This window comes from Mus caroli, unplaced genomic scaffold (assembly GCF_978045245.1).
Source record: "Mus caroli unplaced genomic scaffold, Mus_caroli_1 scaffold_9, whole genome shotgun sequence".
NCBI lineage: Eukaryota > Metazoa > Chordata > Mammalia > Rodentia > Muridae > Mus > Mus caroli.
In genome coordinates, this window is record NW_028227264.1 from 76,028,309 (window position 1) to 76,049,124 (window position 20,816).

The following is a 20,816-nucleotide window of genomic DNA, read 5'->3' on the forward strand; positions in this document are numbered from 1 at the left end:
TCAACCCCCTGCTGGCCCTCTCGTACTGTCCCTGAACAATCCCAATCAACCAGAGACAGCAAGACTTGAGGAGGCGGGGCTCTCTTGCCAGGGACTAATCCAGCTGCCAGTTACAAGCCACAGTCCCCTGGGGAAGCTGCAGGTGGGGGGCTGAGGCAGGAAGAGGAAGATGCTCAAAGGTCAGGAAGAGAGGTTTATTAATTGCAGGGTCAGATGTGCATTGGGGAAAGCAGAGGTGTTCTGGGAAAGTGGGAGCTAGCAGGCATTACAGGAAGCTGCAGGTGGGGGTGGGGGTGGGCACCAGATGTTGGGGTGTGACACTGGGGAGCTGTCATGCTATGCTGGTGCCAAAACGGATACATCCCTTGCAGGTCATTGTGAGGCAAGGAAAGAGCTGAGCTTCCGGACCCTAGCAGGATAAGCCCATCAGCAGCTGGACTTCTGTCCACAGCAGGCCTGTCTGGAGCAGGCAGGGCGGCATAGCAGGGACACAGAGGAGGTTGGGCGGCAGCAGCTGGGCTGGCAGGAGGAGGTACAGCAGGAGGAGGTGGGCACACAGCAGGCAGGTCTGCACACAGGGCGACACAGCAGGGACAGGCTGGAGCAGGGCTTGCAGCAGACAGGAGCACAGCAGGAGGGCTGGCAGCAGGAGGAGGAGCCAGAGCAGATGGGTGTGCAGCAGACAGGCTTGCAGCAGACAGGCACACAGCAGGGGGATTGACAGCATGAGGACTGGCAGCTAGACTGCTGGCAGCATGGTCCAGAGCAGATGGGTGTGCAGCAGACAGGCTTGCAGCAAAGGGTCACACAGCAGGGCTGCTGGCAGGGGGAGCATGTGCAGCAAGCTGGCTGGCAGCTAGACTGCTGGCAGCATGAGGGTGTGCAGCAGGAAGATTGGCAGCAGGGGCTGGACACACAGCTCACTGGGGTGCAGATGAGGGTCAGGCAGGGGGCTGGGGCACAGCAGCTGGGGGCACAGCAGCTGGACTGGCAGCAGCTTGGCTGGCAGCAGCTGGGGACACAGCAGCTGGGCTCACAGCAGCTCTCTGGGCAGTCATCCACCTGCCAGGAGTCAGTACAAGAATCACAGGAACCAGGCAGGCAGACCCGGCTGTTGTAGCTCAGGTCACTGGAGCAGACAGACATGGTGGAGGTGGCCATGGCGGGCAGGTGTGGTAGGAGTTATGAATGTGTGAGTCTGTGTGAGTGTGAGGGGTTGGCTCTCGGCTTTTATACTTTGCATACAGTGTGTTGTTGGCATAGGCAGCTTTTCACAGCAGCTCTTTCCTTGTTAGTGTTTGGGTCTGGTTCCTGGAGAGTGCAGGAAGATGCTACCCTGCTTGTAAATGTCCTGGCTGGGTGTTGTGTTGAGCCAGGGACCTTGGCTAGCTCTCCTAATGGAGAGGGGATCCCGGTGGATGACAGTGCTGGCCAGGGGTGGATCTGGGCTCCCTTGGCAGGGTAATTGGATCTGTGCTTCTGGGATGTCCAATCATTTCTGAGTGCTCTGAGTTGGCCTTGTCTGCCCCTTTCTCTTTTAAGTTTGCCATCAAGTCCTTGGAGAGGGCAGAGCTGATTCCAGTGACCGTGGGGAGCTCCCCTTCTCTCAGTTTGGCCTGGTTAGAGATACTCAGGCTGGAGACTCAGTGGCGAATGGCTGGCTGTTCCTCTGCTCACTGCTACCCCTGCTTTGGGTGATGAAGGGCGAAGAAAGGTGGGGTCAGGCCCATACCTAAGAAGCAGCTGTTTCATTGAGGGATGCCCCGTCTGACATTGCTGTCACCATGCTTGGCTCTAGGTTTGAGGAGTTATAAATGTGTGAGTCTGTGTGAGTGTGAGGGGTTGGCTCTCGGCTTTTATACTTTGCATACAGTGTGTTGTTGGCATAGGCAGCTCTGCTGAAGTTTGACACGGTACAAAGCTGAGGCTGGAGGTCAGTGTGCCAAGCTGCCTTTGAACTTGTGGAACCCACATGCTTCTCCTCATCCTTGAGGACTCCTTGTAACCACTGCATGGTCCCTCAGTGTTGGCTTCAGAGCTCTATCCCAGGGCACCCGTGAGGAGCTATGGGCGGAGCCCACCTTATTGGCCATGGTCATTTGTTCAGGGATTCTCTAAAGGACCTTCTCCACAGAGGTGTTGGAACCCTAGACAGGTCTTGCAGTAGGGAATGCTAGTCACCGGGGACCGTGGGACCTGCCATGCATTGTCCATGGGGGGATGTTGAGGGAACCAGCCAAAGCCAGATTAGAATGTGCAGACCCTGGGCTGACAGTTCCAATTGTGGTGTTTTGTATGAGGCGCGCATGTGTGTGGGTGACTTCATGTGAGTTGTGGGCCTGCCAGAGTTCTGTCATTATACACATGTGTGTAGGATCCCGTCCTCGTGTCTGCTGTGTTTTCAATATGAAGTGTCCCTCCAGAGGAGTGTGATCCCCAGTTGATGGTGCTGTGAAGGACGTCTGCTGTGGGACCCAAGGCAGCCACTGAAGAGAGGGTATTTTCCCGTCGGTCTCTTTCTTTCCATCTTAGCCCTCCCCGTTCCTGGCCACCGAGAGTGGAGAAGCCTGTCACCACTGCCTGCTTTTCATGTCAGGCCCAGAAACAGAGCTGGCCTGAGACTGAATTTAAGGACTTGTGATGCCTCTGAGACCATGGGGCCAGCTCAGTCACCAGCCTCCATCTTAGAGACCCCTAGCTGAGTAACGCCTGAATCTCTACACCAGCACAGAAAAGCACTTCAGGAGGAGCCAGAGGGAAGTTCAATGTTTATGGATTATTCAGACATTTGGGCATTGGGAGTAGTGGTCCCAGAGAGTCTCCTCAGCTGTCTACATAATGGCTGTATGTATGATCCTGTGGCTTTCTTTGTGTGTCTGTGTGTGTGTCCGTGTGTGTGTGCACAGATGTGCGCATGCATGCCTCTCTTCAAACCCCAGTCCTGAAACTTTCCCTGTTGTGTACAGGGTTTAAAGACAGAGCAAAGCATAGCATTTAAGCAAATGTTAAAAATTAAGTAAAATTCACAAGGTAGTTTATTTTTTCTTCTCTTCCGTTTGTTAATGAAATTTTGGAGTAATTCTTGGGGTGCACTGCTTAGATTTAGGGACAAGCAAGCAAGCTAACCTAGTGAAACTGGAGGTCACATGTATCCTGACCCGTAGTGAACACAGCTCATTTCTTGTTTATAACATCTATGTCCCAGCCATCTGTAGAGAAACACACATTAACTCTAGGCAATTAGGATTTATTAGTTGTTTTGAAGTTTTACGCATGATGTGTGCATGCATGTCTGTATGTGTATGTATGTGTGTTTGTGGGTGCCTTAGTATGTGTGTGTGTATATGTATATATGTGTGTGTATGCTCATATGTATATGTGTATGTATGTGTGCTTGTGTGTGTTTGTGTGTGTGTACATGTGTGTATATGTGTGTGTGTATGTATGTGTGCTTGTGTGTGTTTGTGTGTGTACATGTGTGTATATGTGTGTATTGTGTGTGTGTATGTGTATGTGTGTATGTATGTGTGCTTGTGTGTATTTGTGTGTGTGTACATGTGTGTATATGTGTGTATTGTGTGTGTGTATGTGTGTATGTATGTGTGCTTGGGTGTGTATGTGTGTGTGTGTTTCATTACCAGGGTCTCTCACCAGCCTGGAGCTTGCTAAGTGGGCAAGGTTGGCTGCTCAGCCAGCTCCAGGGATTCTTCTGTTTCCAACTCTCCTGGGCCTGGGATTTTTATATGGGTTCTGGGATTCAAACTCATGCTCACAAGGGAAGCAGTTGGCCAATGAGCGCTCTTTCCCAGGCCATTCTGAAGTTTCTTGAAGGAAAGAGAAATAGATCTCTGGTCTGGGTGAGGACTTCTTTCCCACATCAGGCCCACAAGTTCCTGCCTTTCTGTCTGGGGTACCCCCTCCCCCACGCTGCTTCCACTGCACTTCATCCCAGCAACGGAGTCCAACTAAATCAACCGTCTGCAGTCTTATGTGTTTGTTTATGGCTGGGGTTGGGTAGGGTGACTGTATTCTATTGTGACAACTCTCAGTTTACTCAGACTGACTGACCAAAGAGGAGAGGGGAAAGTCATACCCAGAGGTCAAGTCTACACTGGATTAGTGAGCTCCTCCCTGGGGCAGTGAGCTCCTCCCTGGGTCAGTGGACTCCTCCCTGGGGCAGTGAGCTCCTCCTGGGGCCAGTGAGCTCCTCCTGGGGCAGTGAGCTCCTCTCTGGGACAGTGGACTCCTCCCTGGGGCAGTGAGCTCCTCTCTGGGGCAGTGAGCTCCTCCTTGGATCAGTGAGCTCCTCCCTGGGGCAGTGGACTCCTCTCTGGGGCAGTGAGCTCCTCCCTGGGTCAGTGGACTCCTCCCTGGGGCAGTGAGCTCCTCCCTGGGGCAGTGAGCTCCTCCCTGGGTCAGTGGGCTCCTCCCTGGGGCAGTGAGCTCCTCTCTGGGGCAGTGAGCTCCTCCCTGGGGCAGTGAACTCCTCCCTGGGGCAGTGAGCTCCTCCCTGGGGCAGTGAGCTCCTCCCTGGGGCAGTGAGCTCCTCCCTGGGTCAGTGGACTCCTCCCTGGGGCAGTGGACTCCTCCCTGGGGCAGTGGACTCCTCCCTGGGGCAGTGAGCTCCTCCCTGGGGCAGTGGACTCCTCCCTGGGGCAGTGGACTCCTCCCTGGGGCAGTGAGCTCCTCCCTGGGGCAGTGAGCTCCTCCCTGGGGCAGTGGACTCCTCCCTGGGGCAGTGGACTCCTCCCTGGGGCAGTGGACTCCTCCCTGGGGCAGTGAGCTCCTCCCTGGGGCAGTGAGCTCCTCCCTGGGGCAGTGGACTCCTCCCTGGGGCAGTGAGCTCCTCCCTGGGGCAGTGAGCTCCTCTCTGGGGCAGTGAGCTCCTCTCTGGGGCAGTGAGCTCCTCCCTGGGTCAGTGGACTCCTCCCTGGGTCAGTGAGCTCCTCCCTGGGTCAGTGAGCTCCTCCCTGGGGCAGTGAGCTCCTCCCTGGATCAGTGGACTCCTCCCTGGGTCAGTGGACTCCTCCCTGGGTCAGTGGACTCCTCCCTGGGTCAGTGAGCTCCTCTCTGGGGCAGTGAGCTCCTCCCTGGGGCAGTGAGCTCCTCCTTGGATCAGTGGACTCCTCCCTGGGGCAGTGAGCTCCTCTCTGGGGCAGTGAGCTCCTCCCTGGGGCAGTGAGCTCCTCCCTGGGGCAGTGGACTCCTCTCTGGGGCAGTGAGCTCCTCCCTGGGTCAGTGGACTCCTCCCTGGGGCAGTGAGCTCCTCCCTGGGGCAGTGAGCTCCTCCCTGGGGCAGTGAGCTCCTCCCTGGGTCAGTGGGCTCCTCCCTGGGGCAGTGAGCTCCTCTCTGGGGCAGTGAGCTCCTCCCTGGGGCAGTGAGCTCCTCCCTGGGGCAGTGAGCTCCTCCCTGGGGCAGTGAGCTCCTCCCTGGGGCAGTGAGCTCCTCCCTGGGGCAGTGAGCTCCTCCCTGGGGCAGTGAGCTCCTCCCTGGGGCAGTGAGCTCCTCCCTGGGTCAGTGGACTCCTCCCTGGGTCAGTGGACTCCTCCCTGGGGCAGTGAGCTCCTCCCTGGGGCAGTGGACTCCTCCCTGGGGCAGTGAGCTCCTCCCTGGGGCAGTGGACTCCTCCCTGGGGCAGTGAGCTCCTCCCTGGGGCAGTGGACTCCTCCCTGGGGCAGTGGACTCCTCCCTGGGGCAGTGAGCTCCTCCCTGGGGCAGTGATCTCCTCCCTGGGGCAGTGGACTCCTCCCTGGGGCAGTGGACTCCTCCCTGGGGCAGTAGACTCCTCCCTGGGGCAGTGGACTCCTCCCTGGGGCAGTGAGCTCCTCCCTGGGGCAGTGGACTCCTCCCTGGGGCAGTGAGCTCCTCCCTGGGGCAGTGAGCTCCTCTCTGGGGCAGTGAGCTCCTCTCTGGGGCAGTGAGCTCCTCCCTGGGGCAGTGGACTCCTCCCTGGGTCAGTGAGCTCCTCCCTGGGGCAGTGAGCTCCTCCCTGGGTCAGTGGACTCCTCCCTGGGGCAGTGAGCTCCTCCCTGGGGCAGTGAGCTCTTCCCTGGGTCAGTGGACTCCTCCCTGGGTCAGTGGACTCCTCCCTGGGTCAGTGAGCTCCTCCCTGGGTCAGTGGACTCCTCCCTGGGTCAGTGAGCTCCTCCCTGGGGCAGTGAGCTCCTCCCTGGGGCAGTGGACTCCTCCCTGGGTCAGTGAGCTCCTCCCTGGGGCAGTGAGCTCCTCCCTGGGGCAGTGGACTCCTCCCTGGGGCAGTGAGCTCCTCCCTGGGGCAGTGAGCTCCTCCCTGGGGCAGTGGACTCCTCCCTGGGGCAGTGGACTCCTCCCTGGGGCAGTGAGCTCCTCCCTGGGGCAGTGAGCTCCTCCCTGGGGCAGTGGACTCCTCCCTGGGGCAGTGGACTCCTCCCTGGGGCAGTGAGCTCCTCCCTGGGGCAGTGAGCTCCTCCCTGGGTCAGTGGACTCCTCCCTGGGGCAGTGAGCTCCTCCCTGGGGCAGTGAGCTCCTCCCTGGGTCAGTGGACTCCTCCCTGGGGCAGTGAGCTCCTCCCTGGGGCAGTGAGCTCCTCCCCGGGGCAGTTGACTCCTCCCCGGGGCAGTGGACTCCTCCCCTGGGGCAGTGGACTCCTCCCCTGGGCAGTTTCCTCCCTGGTGTAGGCTGCCTAGCTCTCAGTGCTGTTGCTGGCATCATGGGCAGAGAAGCCACTGTTAACTCAGATGAGGAAGCGGGTCAGCACAGATGAGGAGTCAGGGCTGCTGTGGGCCTTGAACTGTTGAGCACAATTCTTCAGAGGCAGGAGGTCTCTGACTCCTGGGGAGGGCGGGGCTTATATCTTTTTGTTTTTAATGTGCCCACATTGCTTCCTTCCAAAGTGAGAGCTCTCTAGCTCCCATCAAGGACCAGTGTGTGGACAAGTGATGACCCCAGCCCATCTAGGTGGTCCCCACCTCAGGATTCTTACTGCACTGTCATGGTACCCTGTAGCTTCTCTTTCTCCTCTGAGGCCACTTTCTCTTTTAGCGGTCAGTTGGCACATGGACTTCTTCTGAGAGCTAGTCTGATTCCCTTCTGTCCCCAAACTCCCAGTTCTGCATCCTGCCTGCACTGTGTGTCCAAATCCTGCCCCGCAGACCTCTGCCTCTTCTTTAAAGGGAGGTATTATGTGCAGATGAGACATGCCAAGTGTTTCTCAGGGTTTGCCAGGGCCACTGTTGTTTGCGTTAACCACATGGCAGTTGTGGCTCAAATAGGAATCTGAAGTGTGTGCCTCAGGCTTATGGTTTGAAGGCTTGGTTCTTGGATGGTGGTGTTATTTTGGGGTGTTCTGGAGAGTTTGGAAGGAAACATAGATGACAGAAGTATAAGGGGGGGGGGTGTTGGTTGTGGCTGGTCTCATCTTCCTGGTCATGATATGAACAGCCTCTGCCATGTGCCACATGTTCCTACTGCTGTGAACTGCACTGCCCACTTGCCTTCCCTACCACAGTGGGCTGAGCCTTCTGACACAGTTCTTCCTCCCTTCAGCTGTCTGTGTCAGGCGTTTCAGTCACAGAGATGGTAAGATGAACTCTAAAGGTCTTAGTAACAATGTTAACCACCAGACCACACATTACGCAATGCACAGTAATGCACACCCACAAACACAAGCACATGCAGGCAACGTGTGTACACACACATGCACACATGCACACATATTACAGAATGGCTCCATAGGGTTGAAGAGGCTTCTGCCAACCTTGAGGTGTTCAAACAGTCCCAGAAGGCAGAGGCAGAGCCACTGAGGTGGTTAGATATGATGTCAGGAAACCTGGAGAGAGCTGCTGGAGGCATTTTGAGCCACAGCAGGGAGGTAAAAACCCCAAATGTAAGATACAGGGACAGGCGGATAAATGGATGGATGGACGGACAACAATTTGGATGGATCACATCAGCTGAGGGGACTAAGAAGCTGAAGCCTCAGGGACAGTAGAGCTTTCTCCTGTCAGTCCCTTGACACACATGGAATGATTAAATGATAGGTGGATGGGTGATTACCAGGTGACCTCTCCGTGCAGTGATCTGAGGGTAGTGCACCCTTTCTCAGTCTGGTATGTTTAACAAGCTCTCAGGCCAGGTTTTTCTGATGTAGCTTTAATAGCCCCACATGCGCATATGTTCCCAATGCACTCTGCCAAGTCCACAGGGAATTGTTTTACTTTTTGTCTGTGGTGGTTTGAATAGGAATGGCCCCCATGGACTGACAAGTTTGAATATGCTTGGCCCATATAGGGTGGCCTTGTTGGAGGAAGTGTGTCACTGTGTGGGGTGGGCTCTGAGGTCTCCTATGCTTTAGCTATGCCCAGTGTGGAACACAGTGTCCTGCTGCCTGAGGATCAAGTTATACATCACCACCAACACCTGCCACAGACTGATAACTTACTCCTATGTCTTAGTTAGGGTTTCATTGCAATGAAGAGACACCATGACCATGGCAACTCTTATAAAGGCAAACATTTCCTAGCGTGGCGAGGGCTGCCTGCTTTCCCTTGTGAGGGACCAAGCCTGCTTTCTCTTCTGAGGAACTAGGTTCTTAGCAGCTTCACCCAATGGTCCTTCCGGGGAATGCCTGGTAGGTACCAGACCTTTGGTATCAGACACACGGTCACTGCTTGACTTTGCCAAGTGGCTCCTGGGAAAGAGGCTGGCCTAGACAGGTGGGCAGGGGCTGCCTGTGATTGAGACCCTCTATCACAGGTGTGTGACTGGTGGCCCAGGACAAGCTGGGGAAGGTGACAGCCCAGGATGCACTGCTTCCTGGCCTCCCATCAGGACCTGATGCTGGTTCCATTAGAATTCAGAGAGGAAGACAGAGGCATGGTTGAGGTCAAAGTGTTTATTATTAGAGTTTTGAGGAGGCTTCTGGCTAGAGGGTACCTGACAGTTTCCCACCAAGAAGCCCACTGAAGCCAGGACAGTAGAGTAGGTTTCCCAGGCTTATGACCAGGACCTCAACCAGGCTGGGTAATGGCAGAGAGCAAGACAGGATACTCTGTTGTTTGATGGAAGACTCAAGCTAAGGCAGGGCTGGCACCTGAGGCAGCTCAGGGACTAGGGGAGAAGTGAGGGATCCCCAGGGGTAGATCCATCAGCAGCTGGACTTTTGTCCACAGGAAGCCTGTCTGGAGCAAGCAGGGTGGCACAGCAGGGACACAGAGGAGGTTGGGCGGCAGCAGCTGGGCTGGCAGGAGGAGGTACAGCAGGAGGAGGTGGGCACACAGCAGGCAGGTCTGCACACAGGGCGACACAGCAGGGACAGGCTGGAGCAGGGCTTGCAGCACACAGGCTTGCAGCAGACAGGAGCACAGCAGGAGGGCTGGCAGCAGGAGGAGGAGCCAGAGCAGATGGGTGTGCAGCAGACAGGCTTGCAGCAGACAGGCACACAGCAGGGGGATTGACAGCATGAGGACTGACAGCTAGACTGCTGGCAGCATGGTCCAGAGCAGATGGGTGTGCAGCAGACAGGCTTGCAGCAAAGGGTCACACAGCAGGGCTGCTGGCAGGGGGAGCATGTGCAGCAAGCTGGCTGGCAGCTAGACTGCTGGCAGCATGAGGGTGTGCAGCAGGAGGATTGGCAGCAGGGGCTGGACACACAGCTCACTGGAGTGCAGACAAGGGTCAGGCAGGGGGCTGGGGCACAGCAGCTGGGGACACAGCAGCTTGGCTGGCAGCAGCTGGATTGGCAGCAGGTGGGGGCACAGCAGCAGGGCTCACAGCAGCTCTCTGGGCAGTCCTCTACCTGCCAGGAGGACTCAGTGCAGGCTTCAGAGCAGACAGACATGGTGGAGGCAGCCATGGCTGATTGGAGGGCAGAAGGTAAGATGAGAATGAGAGAGTGAGTGAACAGGGGAGTGAGGGAATGAGGTGCCCCATGCCTCTTATATATCTCTCAAGGGTGTGTGTGTGTTTGTGTTGTCCCAGCTACAGTTCCCTGTTGGTGTTGATGTAGTTCTGAGACACCTGTCAATCAAGTGGGTGTGGCCTGTAGCTCTGCTCACTCACAGAACTCTGCAAAGCTAGAGCTGATAGGTCTGCCAGGGCTGCATGGGACAAGGCAGGGGTGTGTCATTTCTTTTCCAGGAAGGGTCAGTCTTCTCTTTGAGGCCTCTGGCTCTGGCTCCTGGCTTTAGTCCTTAATTGAGTCATCAGTATATTTTAACCTTATTTTGTGTTCTCTTTATTTGGGGATGTCAGTCAGAGAGCTGTGTTTATTTTCTGTATCAACAGTGCCTTTAATAATAGTTCTAGCTTTGGTTTAGGGATTGTTCTAAGTGAGTCTATAGGCACTAAGTCAACTAACCCCTGTGACCTTGGAAGAGAGATGATTTCATTATTCCCACATGGGGAAACTGAGGCACAAACAAAAGCTTACAGCTAGGCCTATGTCAGGCAGCTCAGGGTGCGGATAATCATGTCTTGTGTTCCTGTCATTATTCTCTCAAGATATAACAGACTAGAAAGGCAGTCTAATAATAAGTCCCCTCCAGAGGAATGGGGTTAAGTCAGGACACCCATCACTCAAAGAGAGATGACTTTTAGCCCCACCCATAGAATTCTAGGCATCTAGAGGGAAAAAGTCTGATAGAATTCCTTAGGGTAGGACAGGGGAACTGTCACTAGGGGGCTGGGCTGTGTAGCAGATAAGGCAGGCAGGAGATCTCGGAATTTGCTCTGCAGAATTGGCTACTTCTACCTACAGCAAGAGGACCCAGGTTGACAGACAGGCAGAACAAGGAAGGAGGTTGTTGCAAGCTTGGCTGTGTTCTCAGATGCAGGAGGCTTTCTTTTGGAACCTGAGTTGTGTTTAAGATGTTGTAGAGCCTTTTGATTGTGACCCTGGGACCCTGGATGATCAAGCTAGGATCTGTCTGAGAACTTGGAGAAGATCCAGCGTTATGGCTTGAATGCACAATATTTCTCACTAGCTCATGGTTTGAACTCTTCATCCTCATCTAGGGGTGCTATATTTTGGAAGGTTGTGGAACATTTTGAACATGAAGCAGAGTTAAGACTGTAAGGGAAGAGCTTGAGGGTTCTAGGCTGGGTCTGATTGCAGCTGAATTCTGCTTCCTGAGGTGCCATGATAGAGCAAACTGTGTCATAATCCTCACCCTCCGCCCCCGTGGGGACCCTGTGTACTGCACCTTCTCAGTATCTTCCCAGTCCAATAGACATACCCTTTCTTTTTGCTGTGAACCCAAACAACTTCCCCTCCTGCTTGCCAAGTTGCATCCCAGGGAGTTTTCAACAGTAACAAGACATATAAGAAAAAATTGGTACCAGGAGTAGGGTTTTGCTGTGATAAACTTGACTACATGGCTCTTTGGCCTTTGGAAATGACTTGGGGAAGGAATGTAGAGGAGTCTGGAGTTGTGGACTAGAAACGTTCTAGAGTGTTCTAAGCAGAGTACAGAGGACAATAGTTGGGAGTTCAGAAGACCAGGGGACTAAAAGATGCTGCAGTGAAGACTGTGCCTGGGAGGATTTGGATGGGAGCAAAAACTAGAGACCTTTGGTGTTACATTGTAGCAAAGAATCTGGCTACCTTTTGCATGCATCCTGAAAATATGAGAGAAGCTGAATTTAAATGCATTTGACTAATTGTTTGGCAGAAGTAATTAATTTCAAGACAACTAATGTTCAGGCTGTGGCTGTTTACATTTAGCCAGGTTTGCAGGAACACTAAAACTGTGACATCTGGATGGGAAGGAACGTAGGTATTATTAAAGTTTTAGATAGGGTGGACATGGAAGGTATAGACAAATCAGCTTTAACTGTCAAGGAGAAGTGTACCATGAGAGAAAAGCCAAGTACTTTTCACTGGGATAATAAGAGAGGGGCCTTGAAGGCATGACCTCAATCAATGACATCACCAAGGTGTAAAAGTACAAACTTGGGCTGAAGAGGTGGTTCAGTGGTTAAGTGCACTGGCTGCTCTTGCAGAGGACCTGGGCTTGATTCCCAGCACCCACATGGCAGTTCGTGACCATCTGCAACTCCAGTCTTAGTTATCTAACATTCTCTTCTGGCCTCCACAGGCACCAGACTTGCATACAGTATATGGCCACACATATGAGCAAGCCACCCATAAACATGAGTAAATAAATAAAATATGTAAAAAAAAAACTATATAAAAAATTTAAGAAGCAAATTCATTTGAAAAGCTTTCATCTAATCCCAGCACTCAGGAGGCAGAGGCCGTCAAATTTCTGAGTTCGAGGCCAGCCTGTTCTACAAAGTGAGTTCCAGGACAGCCAGGGCTACACAGAGAAACCCTATCTCAAAAAACCAAACCAAACCAAACCAAACCAAACCGAAAATCTTTCATCTAAAAAGAGAGGGTTTGTACAGAGTCTGGTTTGGAGGGATTGCAAGACTCAATAGTGAGGAGGACACTAGAACTGTCATCAAGGTTCTAGAGAAAAGCCTGTGAGGTCAGGCTATATGTAGTGGGGTTGCACTAAGCATTCTGTGCATGAATCTGCAAAGGTGAAGCTTTAGTTACAGTGGAGACCCTAGGATGGTAGAGAAGCCAGGAACATGAGGAGAGCTGCAGGCACAAGGTGGACTGACCTGGGAGAGGCTGTGTGTTCGAGCAAGAATTAATGATAAGAAAGGCAGAAAGAAGATGCAAGAGACAGATATAGGAGGGCTTCAGGTCAATACCATGCCAGCCTCAAGTTTAATTTTCTTAGCCTTTTTATATTACACAGTATGGTGGGAAGCCAAGGCATAAGCTAACAGAAACAATTGCTGAAATATACACATAAGACATCTGTTCCCATCCAAAAGCCTCCCTGTTCCTTCCATCAAGGTCAATAGAATCTTCAGCCCCTTGCCTTGAGCCTCAAGTGCATCTCTTCTTATCCTTCTATGCTCCAGCAGGCGGGAAATCTGCCAACAGATTCTGACTTGCTTTGACTCTGCCTGGCAGGCAGACTTTACTTCTCAATTTCTCTTTCTCTCTCTCTCTCTCTCTCTCTCTCTCTCTCTCTCTCTCTCTCTCTCTCCCCCCTTCTTCCCTCCCCCTCCTTCCCCCTTCCCTCTGTCCCTCTCCCCCTCTCTGCTTTAGAGAAACAGGCAAATGGCTTCTGACACAGAACTATGGGTTCAGGTTGCCAAGCTTGTTGGAGCCCAGATGAATCATCATGAGCTCCAGATGCCAGACATGGAATGTTTAATGTGTGTGCTGCCTGATTTTCTGACTTACTTTGGTGTGATCCTTCTTTGTCACTCTCCCTTTTTTGCGATGCGAATGCTGACTTGAGTCTGTGTATACTAGAAGCATACGACTATTATTATTATCATTATTATTTTTGCAGTACTCACAGCTAAGAGTTACCTTGAGTCTCAGAAGAGACCAGAATTATGCCTCTGAACAATGTTAGAACTGTTAAGACCATGGACCTGAGTGCATTCTGAGATGCCACGAGTATAGGGGGTAGAGTGTTATAATTTGAATGTGAAATATTCTGACAGCTTTATGTTTTTGAACACCAAGTCTCAACTGAGGCTTGGATACTCAGACACTCTCGATGGGAGAGGACATGGGTCAAATATCTTTCTAAAAGGAGGGCTGTGGGGCCAGGGCCAGATGGCACCTCTAAAGATGAAGGCAGACCTTGTGTCTGGGCTATAGAAGATAGCAAGACTTTAGGGTATTCTTTGCTTCCCAGGGGTGTGGTTCCTGGTTCATAATGTAAACCCTGGGTCTCTTTTGAGGAACCCCTACAGTGTGCCCCATGTCTGACCTATCCTCTATCCCTTCAGGAATGCAGACAGGCACAGTCCTCACATCTGCTGTGTCTGTCTTCCGTTTAAAACATTCCTAGCATCTCAACTGGGATGAAATGGATCTCACCCTAATAGATTCTCCTTAATGAACATCGGCCATTTGTGTGTCTTCCCAGGGTAAACGATTGTTCAGTCTTCCTTTTCTTGGTGCTGGTGTGTCCTTTTGTTGTAGGAAAATTTTCTATATTCTAGGTATCAACCCTTTATCAGGTATACAACTTGTTAGTGTCTTCTGTCCTGTGGGCCTTCTGATAATGCCTTCTGCATCTCTCTCATGCAGTCTCTCTCTCTGTGTCTCTGTTTCCCTCACTTTCTCTATCCTTCCTTCCTTCTCTCTGTCCACACTCCTGAGGATCCAACAAAATGCTTTGTCGATGTTAGTCCCAGGCCTTGCTCCCCAGCTCTTAATAGTTAATGTCCTTTGATTCACAAAAGTTTTTTTTTTTTAATTGATGAACTCCTATTTACTGATTTGTGCTTTCTATATAGCATTCTGGAGCCCATTGCAAAACCCTAGGTTGTACAGATTTCTCTTACATTTGTTGAGATATGTATGGTTTTAACTATCGAAGCTAAGCTATCACTATATTTTTAGTTAGTTTTTGGTACAGGGTAAGGTGAGAACACAACCTCAGTCTTTTGTTGAGGATACAGTTCTTCCCATTGAATGGCCTTGGGCATTGATACATTGATAAATTGATGCATTGATACATTGATACATTGATGTATTGACCAGCACATGTGTTCAACCCTGGACTCTTGCTGTTGGCCTCTTCCTCAGTATGGGACATGGCAGCACCCCACTTTTCATGCTGGGGCCCCTTGTCAGTGTTGAAGGCCAGAAGTCCAACCTTCCCAACCCTACAACCGTACTCTTCTTTCTCAAGATGGCTCTGGCTGTCCTGGACCTCTTGGGACATATGAATTTGATGAGCAGCTCTTCTTTTTCTGAGAACAAGGCTGCTGGAGGATTGAGAAGGAAAATCCTAGATCTGCAACTTGCTGTGGGTCACAAGATCATCTTGAGAGTGCTGCCTCCGAATCCATGAACCAGGGACATCTTCTCATTGGTGCAGGTCTTAGCTTTCTTCAGTGGTGCTACAGTTACCAATGGGCAAGGCTTACCCCCTTGGTTACATTTATTTATTCTTTTGGATGCCTTTGTACAAATACATTGTTCTCTCTCTCTCTCTCTCTCTCTCTCTTAGGTATTTTTTTTTGAGACAAAGTTCTCACTATGTAGCTCTGTTGTCTTGGAACTCACTCTGTAGACTAGACTGGGTTTGAACTCAGAGATCTGCCTATCTCTGCCTCTTGAGTGCTAGAATTATAAGTGTGTCCCACCATGGCCATCTTAAGAAATTGTTTTTTTTTTTTTTTTAATTTTCTTTTTACATTGTCCATTGTCAGTACCTAGAAACACATTTGATTTTTTTTTCTTTATAGAATCTCTCTCTTTTTCCTTTCCTCCACCTACCTAGGTATATGGGTGTTTTTTGATTGTCTGTCTGTCTGTCTATGTGCCAGTGTCTGGTGTCATTAGAGGCTGGAAAAGGGCGTCAGATCCCCTGATATTGGAGTTATGAGTAGTTGTGAGTTGCCATGTGGTTGCTGGGAGTTGAATCCAGGTCCTTTGGAAGAGCAGCAAATGTTTTTAACTGCTGAGCCATCTCTCCAGCCCTTTTCTGTTTTTTTTTTCCCCCCACACCACAAGCCTTCCCCAGGCATGGGTAAGGGTGGGGTGAACTTGGCTGTTAGGACTCCTGTTTTCCAGGATGTAACATCTGTATCCATTAGAGCTGAGGGGGAGCTGACTGGAATTCTGGGGTTGAGATGGAGGTCTGCCCACACTGGTCAGCTTCACTCTGGAATAAGAGCACTGGGAGGAGGAAGACAGGATAGGGTGGATCCTGGGCACTCCTGCTCTCCAGAAGCCTTTGCACCTCCTACCTCAAGTGCTGACTTTCCATGATTATCAATGAGTGTGAGATGCCACACACTCAGCCTCTGGCGAACTGGTCAGGTGGTGGCCTCCATTGCAGCTATCCCATCCTTCTAGCTGAACTTGCTGACCAAGCCCCACCCACCCCCGAAGTCCCACCCCTCCAGACTACCCTGGGTCAACTGATGGGCCACTGCTCTCATCCTTTCTGAAAGCCTTTATCCTGACTAGCTCACACCCTGCCTCAGTGGGAAAAAGTTGTTGACTTGTCCACAATCATGGTGCTCTTCTCACAGCCATCTCTTGTTCTTTGGAAGGACGAAGAAGACATTGTGACCAGAAGCAACTTGAGAAAGGCAGATTGTATTTCATCTTACACTTCTAGGGTCACACTCCATCACTGAGGGAAGTCAGGTCAGGAACTCTAGGCAGGGACTGAAGCACAGGCCACAGAGGAATGCTGTTTTTGCTCAGCTTGCTTTCTTATACAACTCAGGACCACCAGCCCAGGGATGACACCACCCACACTGAGCTGGGCCCTCTCACACTAATTATCAATTGAAAGAATGTATCACAGGCTATCCCACAGGTTAGTCTGGTGGGAACATTTTCTCAGTTGAGAGTCCTTCTTCCCAAATAATTTTAGCTTGTATCAAGTTGACATAAATCTAGCCAGCACAATTTTACATTTAAAAAATATTTAATTTTACCTTTCTTTATGTGTCTATGTCTTTTTAAATATAGGTACATGTGAGTGCAGTACCCACTGAGGCCAAAAAAGGGTGTTGGATCCCCTGGAACTGGAGTTACAGGTGATATAAGCTGCTTAATATGGGTGCTGGGAACCAAACTCTGGTCTGCTGCAAGAGCAACAAGCAGTCTTAACCACAGAACCATCTCTCCAGCCCCAAATTTAATGTGTGTGCAGCATGTAGTGTCTGTGTATGTGGTGGTGTGTGTGTGTGTGTGTGTGTGTGTGTGTGTATGCATATTGTGTGTATGTGTTTGTGTGCTTGTGGTATGTGTGTATGGTGTGTGTGTATATGGTATGTGGCATGTGTGCATGTGATGTGTGGTGTGTATGTGCATGTGGTGTGTGGTGGTGGTTGTAGTGTGTGTGTGTGTGCATGTGTGTGTGTGTGTGTGTAGTGTGTGTCTAGGTGAGAGAACAACTTATCACAATCTCTCCACATGTCAGTTCTCCCTACACTCAGGTCATCAGGGCTGGGTACCTGTGCCTATACTTACTTAGCCATCTCACTAGCACTTAAATTCTCATTCTCTCTGTCTCTCTGTTTCTCTGTCTCTGTCTCCCTGATTCTGTCTCTGTCTTCTCATTTCTGATGGAATGATTTCTGTGGGTGTTTCAGGTCCACTGATGTTTCTTCATTCTTTACCTGATCTCAGGCTTGTCCAGTGTATATTTAAATTTCAGCTTTTGTATTCAGTTTTAGAATTCCCTTTTGTTAGATTAATTGTATTTCTCTCCTGGGAATCTCTACCTATTCACTCATGAATATAATATTTTTCTTTGATCTTTAGACAAATAATAGCTGCTTGTGGTTACCAACTGCCCATCTCTGTAACAAGTTTATCCCATATTCTTTTTGCTGGTTGCTTTTACGTATGAAGGTGATTTACATGACAAAATCTTTTGTGCCTGGTTATTTTGATCATATGCTCGAACTTTTGAAAACATTTGGAGATTTGGGGTTCTATTATTTTCTTGTACTTAATGGGTTTTTGTTCAGGCAGATGGCCAACTATTAACCAATTCTTTTGAGCTTGTGTAGGTCTGGCTTTAACTCTGTGGGTACAAATGTGGAAAACTCACACAGCCTCACTCGATCCCACTCTGCTCCTGGAATCCTCACAGGTGTTGAATCAGGTGTGGCTGTGGGTGTCTGTAGTGAATCTCTGTAGGCTCTAGCACAGTGATCTTGGGTCCCCATTGGATGCTGGGGGAGTCTATTTGGTCCTGTGGTGTTTTCTCTATTGTGGTCTATCTCTGACCAGTCTTCTGGTTGGAATATAGGTTTGCAGGGAGATAGGCAAACCTATAGGGAGATAGATTTCCCCACCATCTTCTGCTGAGCTCTCTTTGGGGCACATCCCACCTATATTCTGGATGTTCTCCCTGCCCACTCACACTGGATCTCCCCTCAGCCACTGACCACACTTCATTGGGAAGTTGGGTTGGCAGAGAGCTGGGCACCTGTGTGCCTCTGTCTAGCTCTGTCTGAGTGTGGCCTTCTCCTGTCTATCAGCCATGTAGTTAAGGGAGGGCTCCTTAGCCATTGTCCATTCCATCAGGGTTTCAGGTTTGCTATACTCTATACCTTCAGTTCTCTGTTCCCAAGGGTTCTGGTTTAGGCAGCAGAGGTTGTGGTTTGAGTGAGTTTCTGAGGACCCCTCTTCTCAACTTCAGTGGGAGCTCCTAACAGGGAGCTGACATTGTGACAGACATCTGGTCTACCTCCTTATTAGTACTAAGAGCTTGGAGGAATTGTCCAGAGTGTGCAGTGGCTAGAAGTCAGTAAGGCTGCTCTCCTGCCTACAGCAAGCTATCCTAGAAGCCCATAGCCTTGCTGCATGGAGTCAGGTAGTCTGCTGGGATGGTCTGGCCTTGCAAACCACTTTCTGCTTCTTTCCAGTGTGATGTGAAAGAAGAGGGAGGGGGCAATCAGAGGCACCAATGATGTTCAGACATTGCCCATATCGTAACAGATTATTAGGATGCTGGGAACATAGCTGAGGAACATCTGACAATCCTAGCCTGCCTCTTCCAGCATTGCATCTTCTTGTCTCAAAGCTTCATTCCTGTCCACGATGGAGTTGAAGTGGAAATAAAGAGACATGGGACCTTTCCTGAAAGTGACTTTAGATGCTTTTGGATGTCCTCACTGTGTTTTGCAGCAGAGTCTGGAAGGTCACAGGGAGACAAGAATATAGCAGTGCCTCTGTTCTATGTGGCACTGTGGCTATAGAAGGGCAGATTGAGACTGGGGAGGGGTGTGTATGGGCAGGGTAAGGCAGGGAAGAGTCAGCCTCACTCAAATGTCTGTGTCTTTTCTTCTTGCCAAGGAGGCATTCAAAGACCCAGGGCCAACTCAGACACCTCTTCCTCAACCCCAAGTTAGCTGGGTGGACACCTACAGGTGCTGTTATTTTGCTGCTTTTCGTGATAGTACATGTGGCTTGCTGCTGAACATGCCAAAAAGAGGACAGGGCCTGGAGCCTTGGCCTCAGCACAAGTTCCAGCTGTGGTCCCTGTGAATCTGTACTGGTTTCACCTGCTTTTCAAGGATGTGGCTGGTCCCACCTGCCTTTCCTCAGGACACTGATGAATGAGGGCGTGCACTGTATTCAACCTCCTTTGTGTTGCAGAGCCTTCCAGAATCTGTGGTTGTGGGAGGATTGTCATCCTACAGGGAGGTTATTTGGACTCTTGGATTTCTGGGAACTCAGGTAAAGAAATCTGAACTTCATTGGGCTTGGAATCCAGGTAGCACCAGGAGAAGATGGCTTGGGAGCCTAGATGTAGCAGCAGCTAGAGAACAGCGTTAGTCATGGAGTTGGGCAAACCAAACAAGAGCATGAACAACAGCAACACTAGGCTGGAGGACAGAGAAAATAACAAGGAAGACCAGCTGCATTCTGGGTATTTGGAACACTGAGCTAGGTATAAAAGCCACTTCAGGTAGGAGCTCCAGACATTCTCATCTTCTCCCAGACCAACCAGCCTCCACCATGTGTCACACCAGCTGCTCTTCAGGGTGCCAGCCATCCTGCTGTGTGTCTAGCCCCTGCCAGCCATCCTGCTGTGTGTCCAGCCCTTGCCAGCCATCCTGCTGTGTGTCCAGCCCCTGCCAGTCAGCATGCAGCAGGCCTGCTATATGCATTCCTGTTAGATACCAAGTGACCTGCTGTGTGCCTGTGAGCTGCAGGCCCACTGTGTGCATGGCCCCCTCCTGCCAGTCCTCTGTGTGTATGCCTGTGAGCTGCCGGCCTGTCTGTGTGACCTCCTCCTGCCAGTCATCTGGATGCTGCCAGCCCTCCTGTCCCACCCTGGTCTGCAGACCTGTGACCTGCAGTACCCCCTCCTGCTGCTGACCAGTGTCTCCAAACCAGCTGCTGCCAGTGCAGATGGGACATGTCCATCCCCTCCCTCTGTGGCGGTGGTTCTGCACTTGAAACAGACCGGAAGCACACCTAGCTCACCCTGGCACTTGGGAGAGAACACAGATGAATAATACAGATACCTTTTTCCCTGCCCTTCTCTCAGGATGTCCTGGCTCCAGGGTCCTTCTCTTACTCCCTGTGCTAAATAAAGTGGCTTCTCTAGTCAGTTGTGCATGTCTCTCCTGGTTGCTGTCCGTCTTTCCTGGTGGCTTTGGCATCAGGAAGCATAGAAGATTAGTGGTTTCTATGATGCAGACTCACCACAGGAGGTTCCTTAGGAGGCAGCACGAAGGCATTGCTTGCCAGGAGGAGGGTGTGGCGTGTTTCTGCCCCTGGCATCCCTGTGGCCTCTGGGATGGACTTGCTGTATCTCTTTGCAGTGTCTGCTCCTGCTTGCCTTCCCCTGCAGGGGGTGCCCATGCATAGTCCTAGAGTGTTTTATACAAGGTTTTCTTTTTCCTCTGTGGATGCCTTGTGTCTCAAGTCACAGTGACTTTCCTACTGGGCAGCTTTGAAATGTTTGAATTTCAGTCATATAGATTGTGGCTCCGAATCACCTCAGTACTGGGGAAATGTATGCTCAATTTCTTATTGTTGATCAATTACAATATGATGGACACACATCTAGTCACTTGCCTGTAAAGCAGCTAGAACACACGTCTCGCCAACTTCTTGGGGTGGCTCCTGTCGTAGCCACGTGTGCGTTGTTCTGGATCTTTTCAAGGCATGGTATGGGTCACTTATGTTTCTATTTCAGATCATTTCAATGATTGGGTTAGTTTCTTTGTCCCTCTTGCTGGGACAACATATCCAGTGAATAGTACCTGAAGGAAGGGCATGTTTTGGCTCACAGTTTGAGAG

At 51.1% G+C, this 20,816-nt stretch overlaps 2 protein-coding genes across 7 annotated transcripts in view; one reads left to right on the plus strand and one right to left on the minus strand.

Annotated features, from left to right (window-relative positions):
- Window positions 1-20,816, plus strand: part of Tspear (thrombospondin type laminin G domain and EAR repeats) — a 205,471-nt gene that overhangs the window by 2,728 nt on the left and 181,927 nt on the right. The window lies entirely within an intron of this gene.
- On the minus strand, window positions 427-9,833 carry LOC110303472 (uncharacterized). 6 transcript variants are annotated; one of them, XM_085843359.1, is made up of 3 exons: window positions 9,677-9,833; window positions 9,336-9,373; window positions 427-1,044 (listed from the first exon to the last, which is right to left on the minus strand). In XM_085843359.1, exons 1-3 carry the CDS (start codon window positions 9,831-9,833, stop codon window positions 427-429), a joined length of 813 nt encoding a protein of 270 aa, XP_085699485.1. The 6 variants fall into 6 exon arrangements, with proteins under 6 accessions (XP_085699485.1, XP_085699486.1, XP_085699487.1 ...); XM_085843360.1 differs by having other exon boundaries at window positions 427-639; window positions 1,021-1,044; window positions 9,336-9,833; XM_085843361.1 differs by lacking the exons at window positions 9,336-9,373; window positions 9,677-9,833 and having other exon boundaries at window positions 427-953; window positions 1,014-1,146.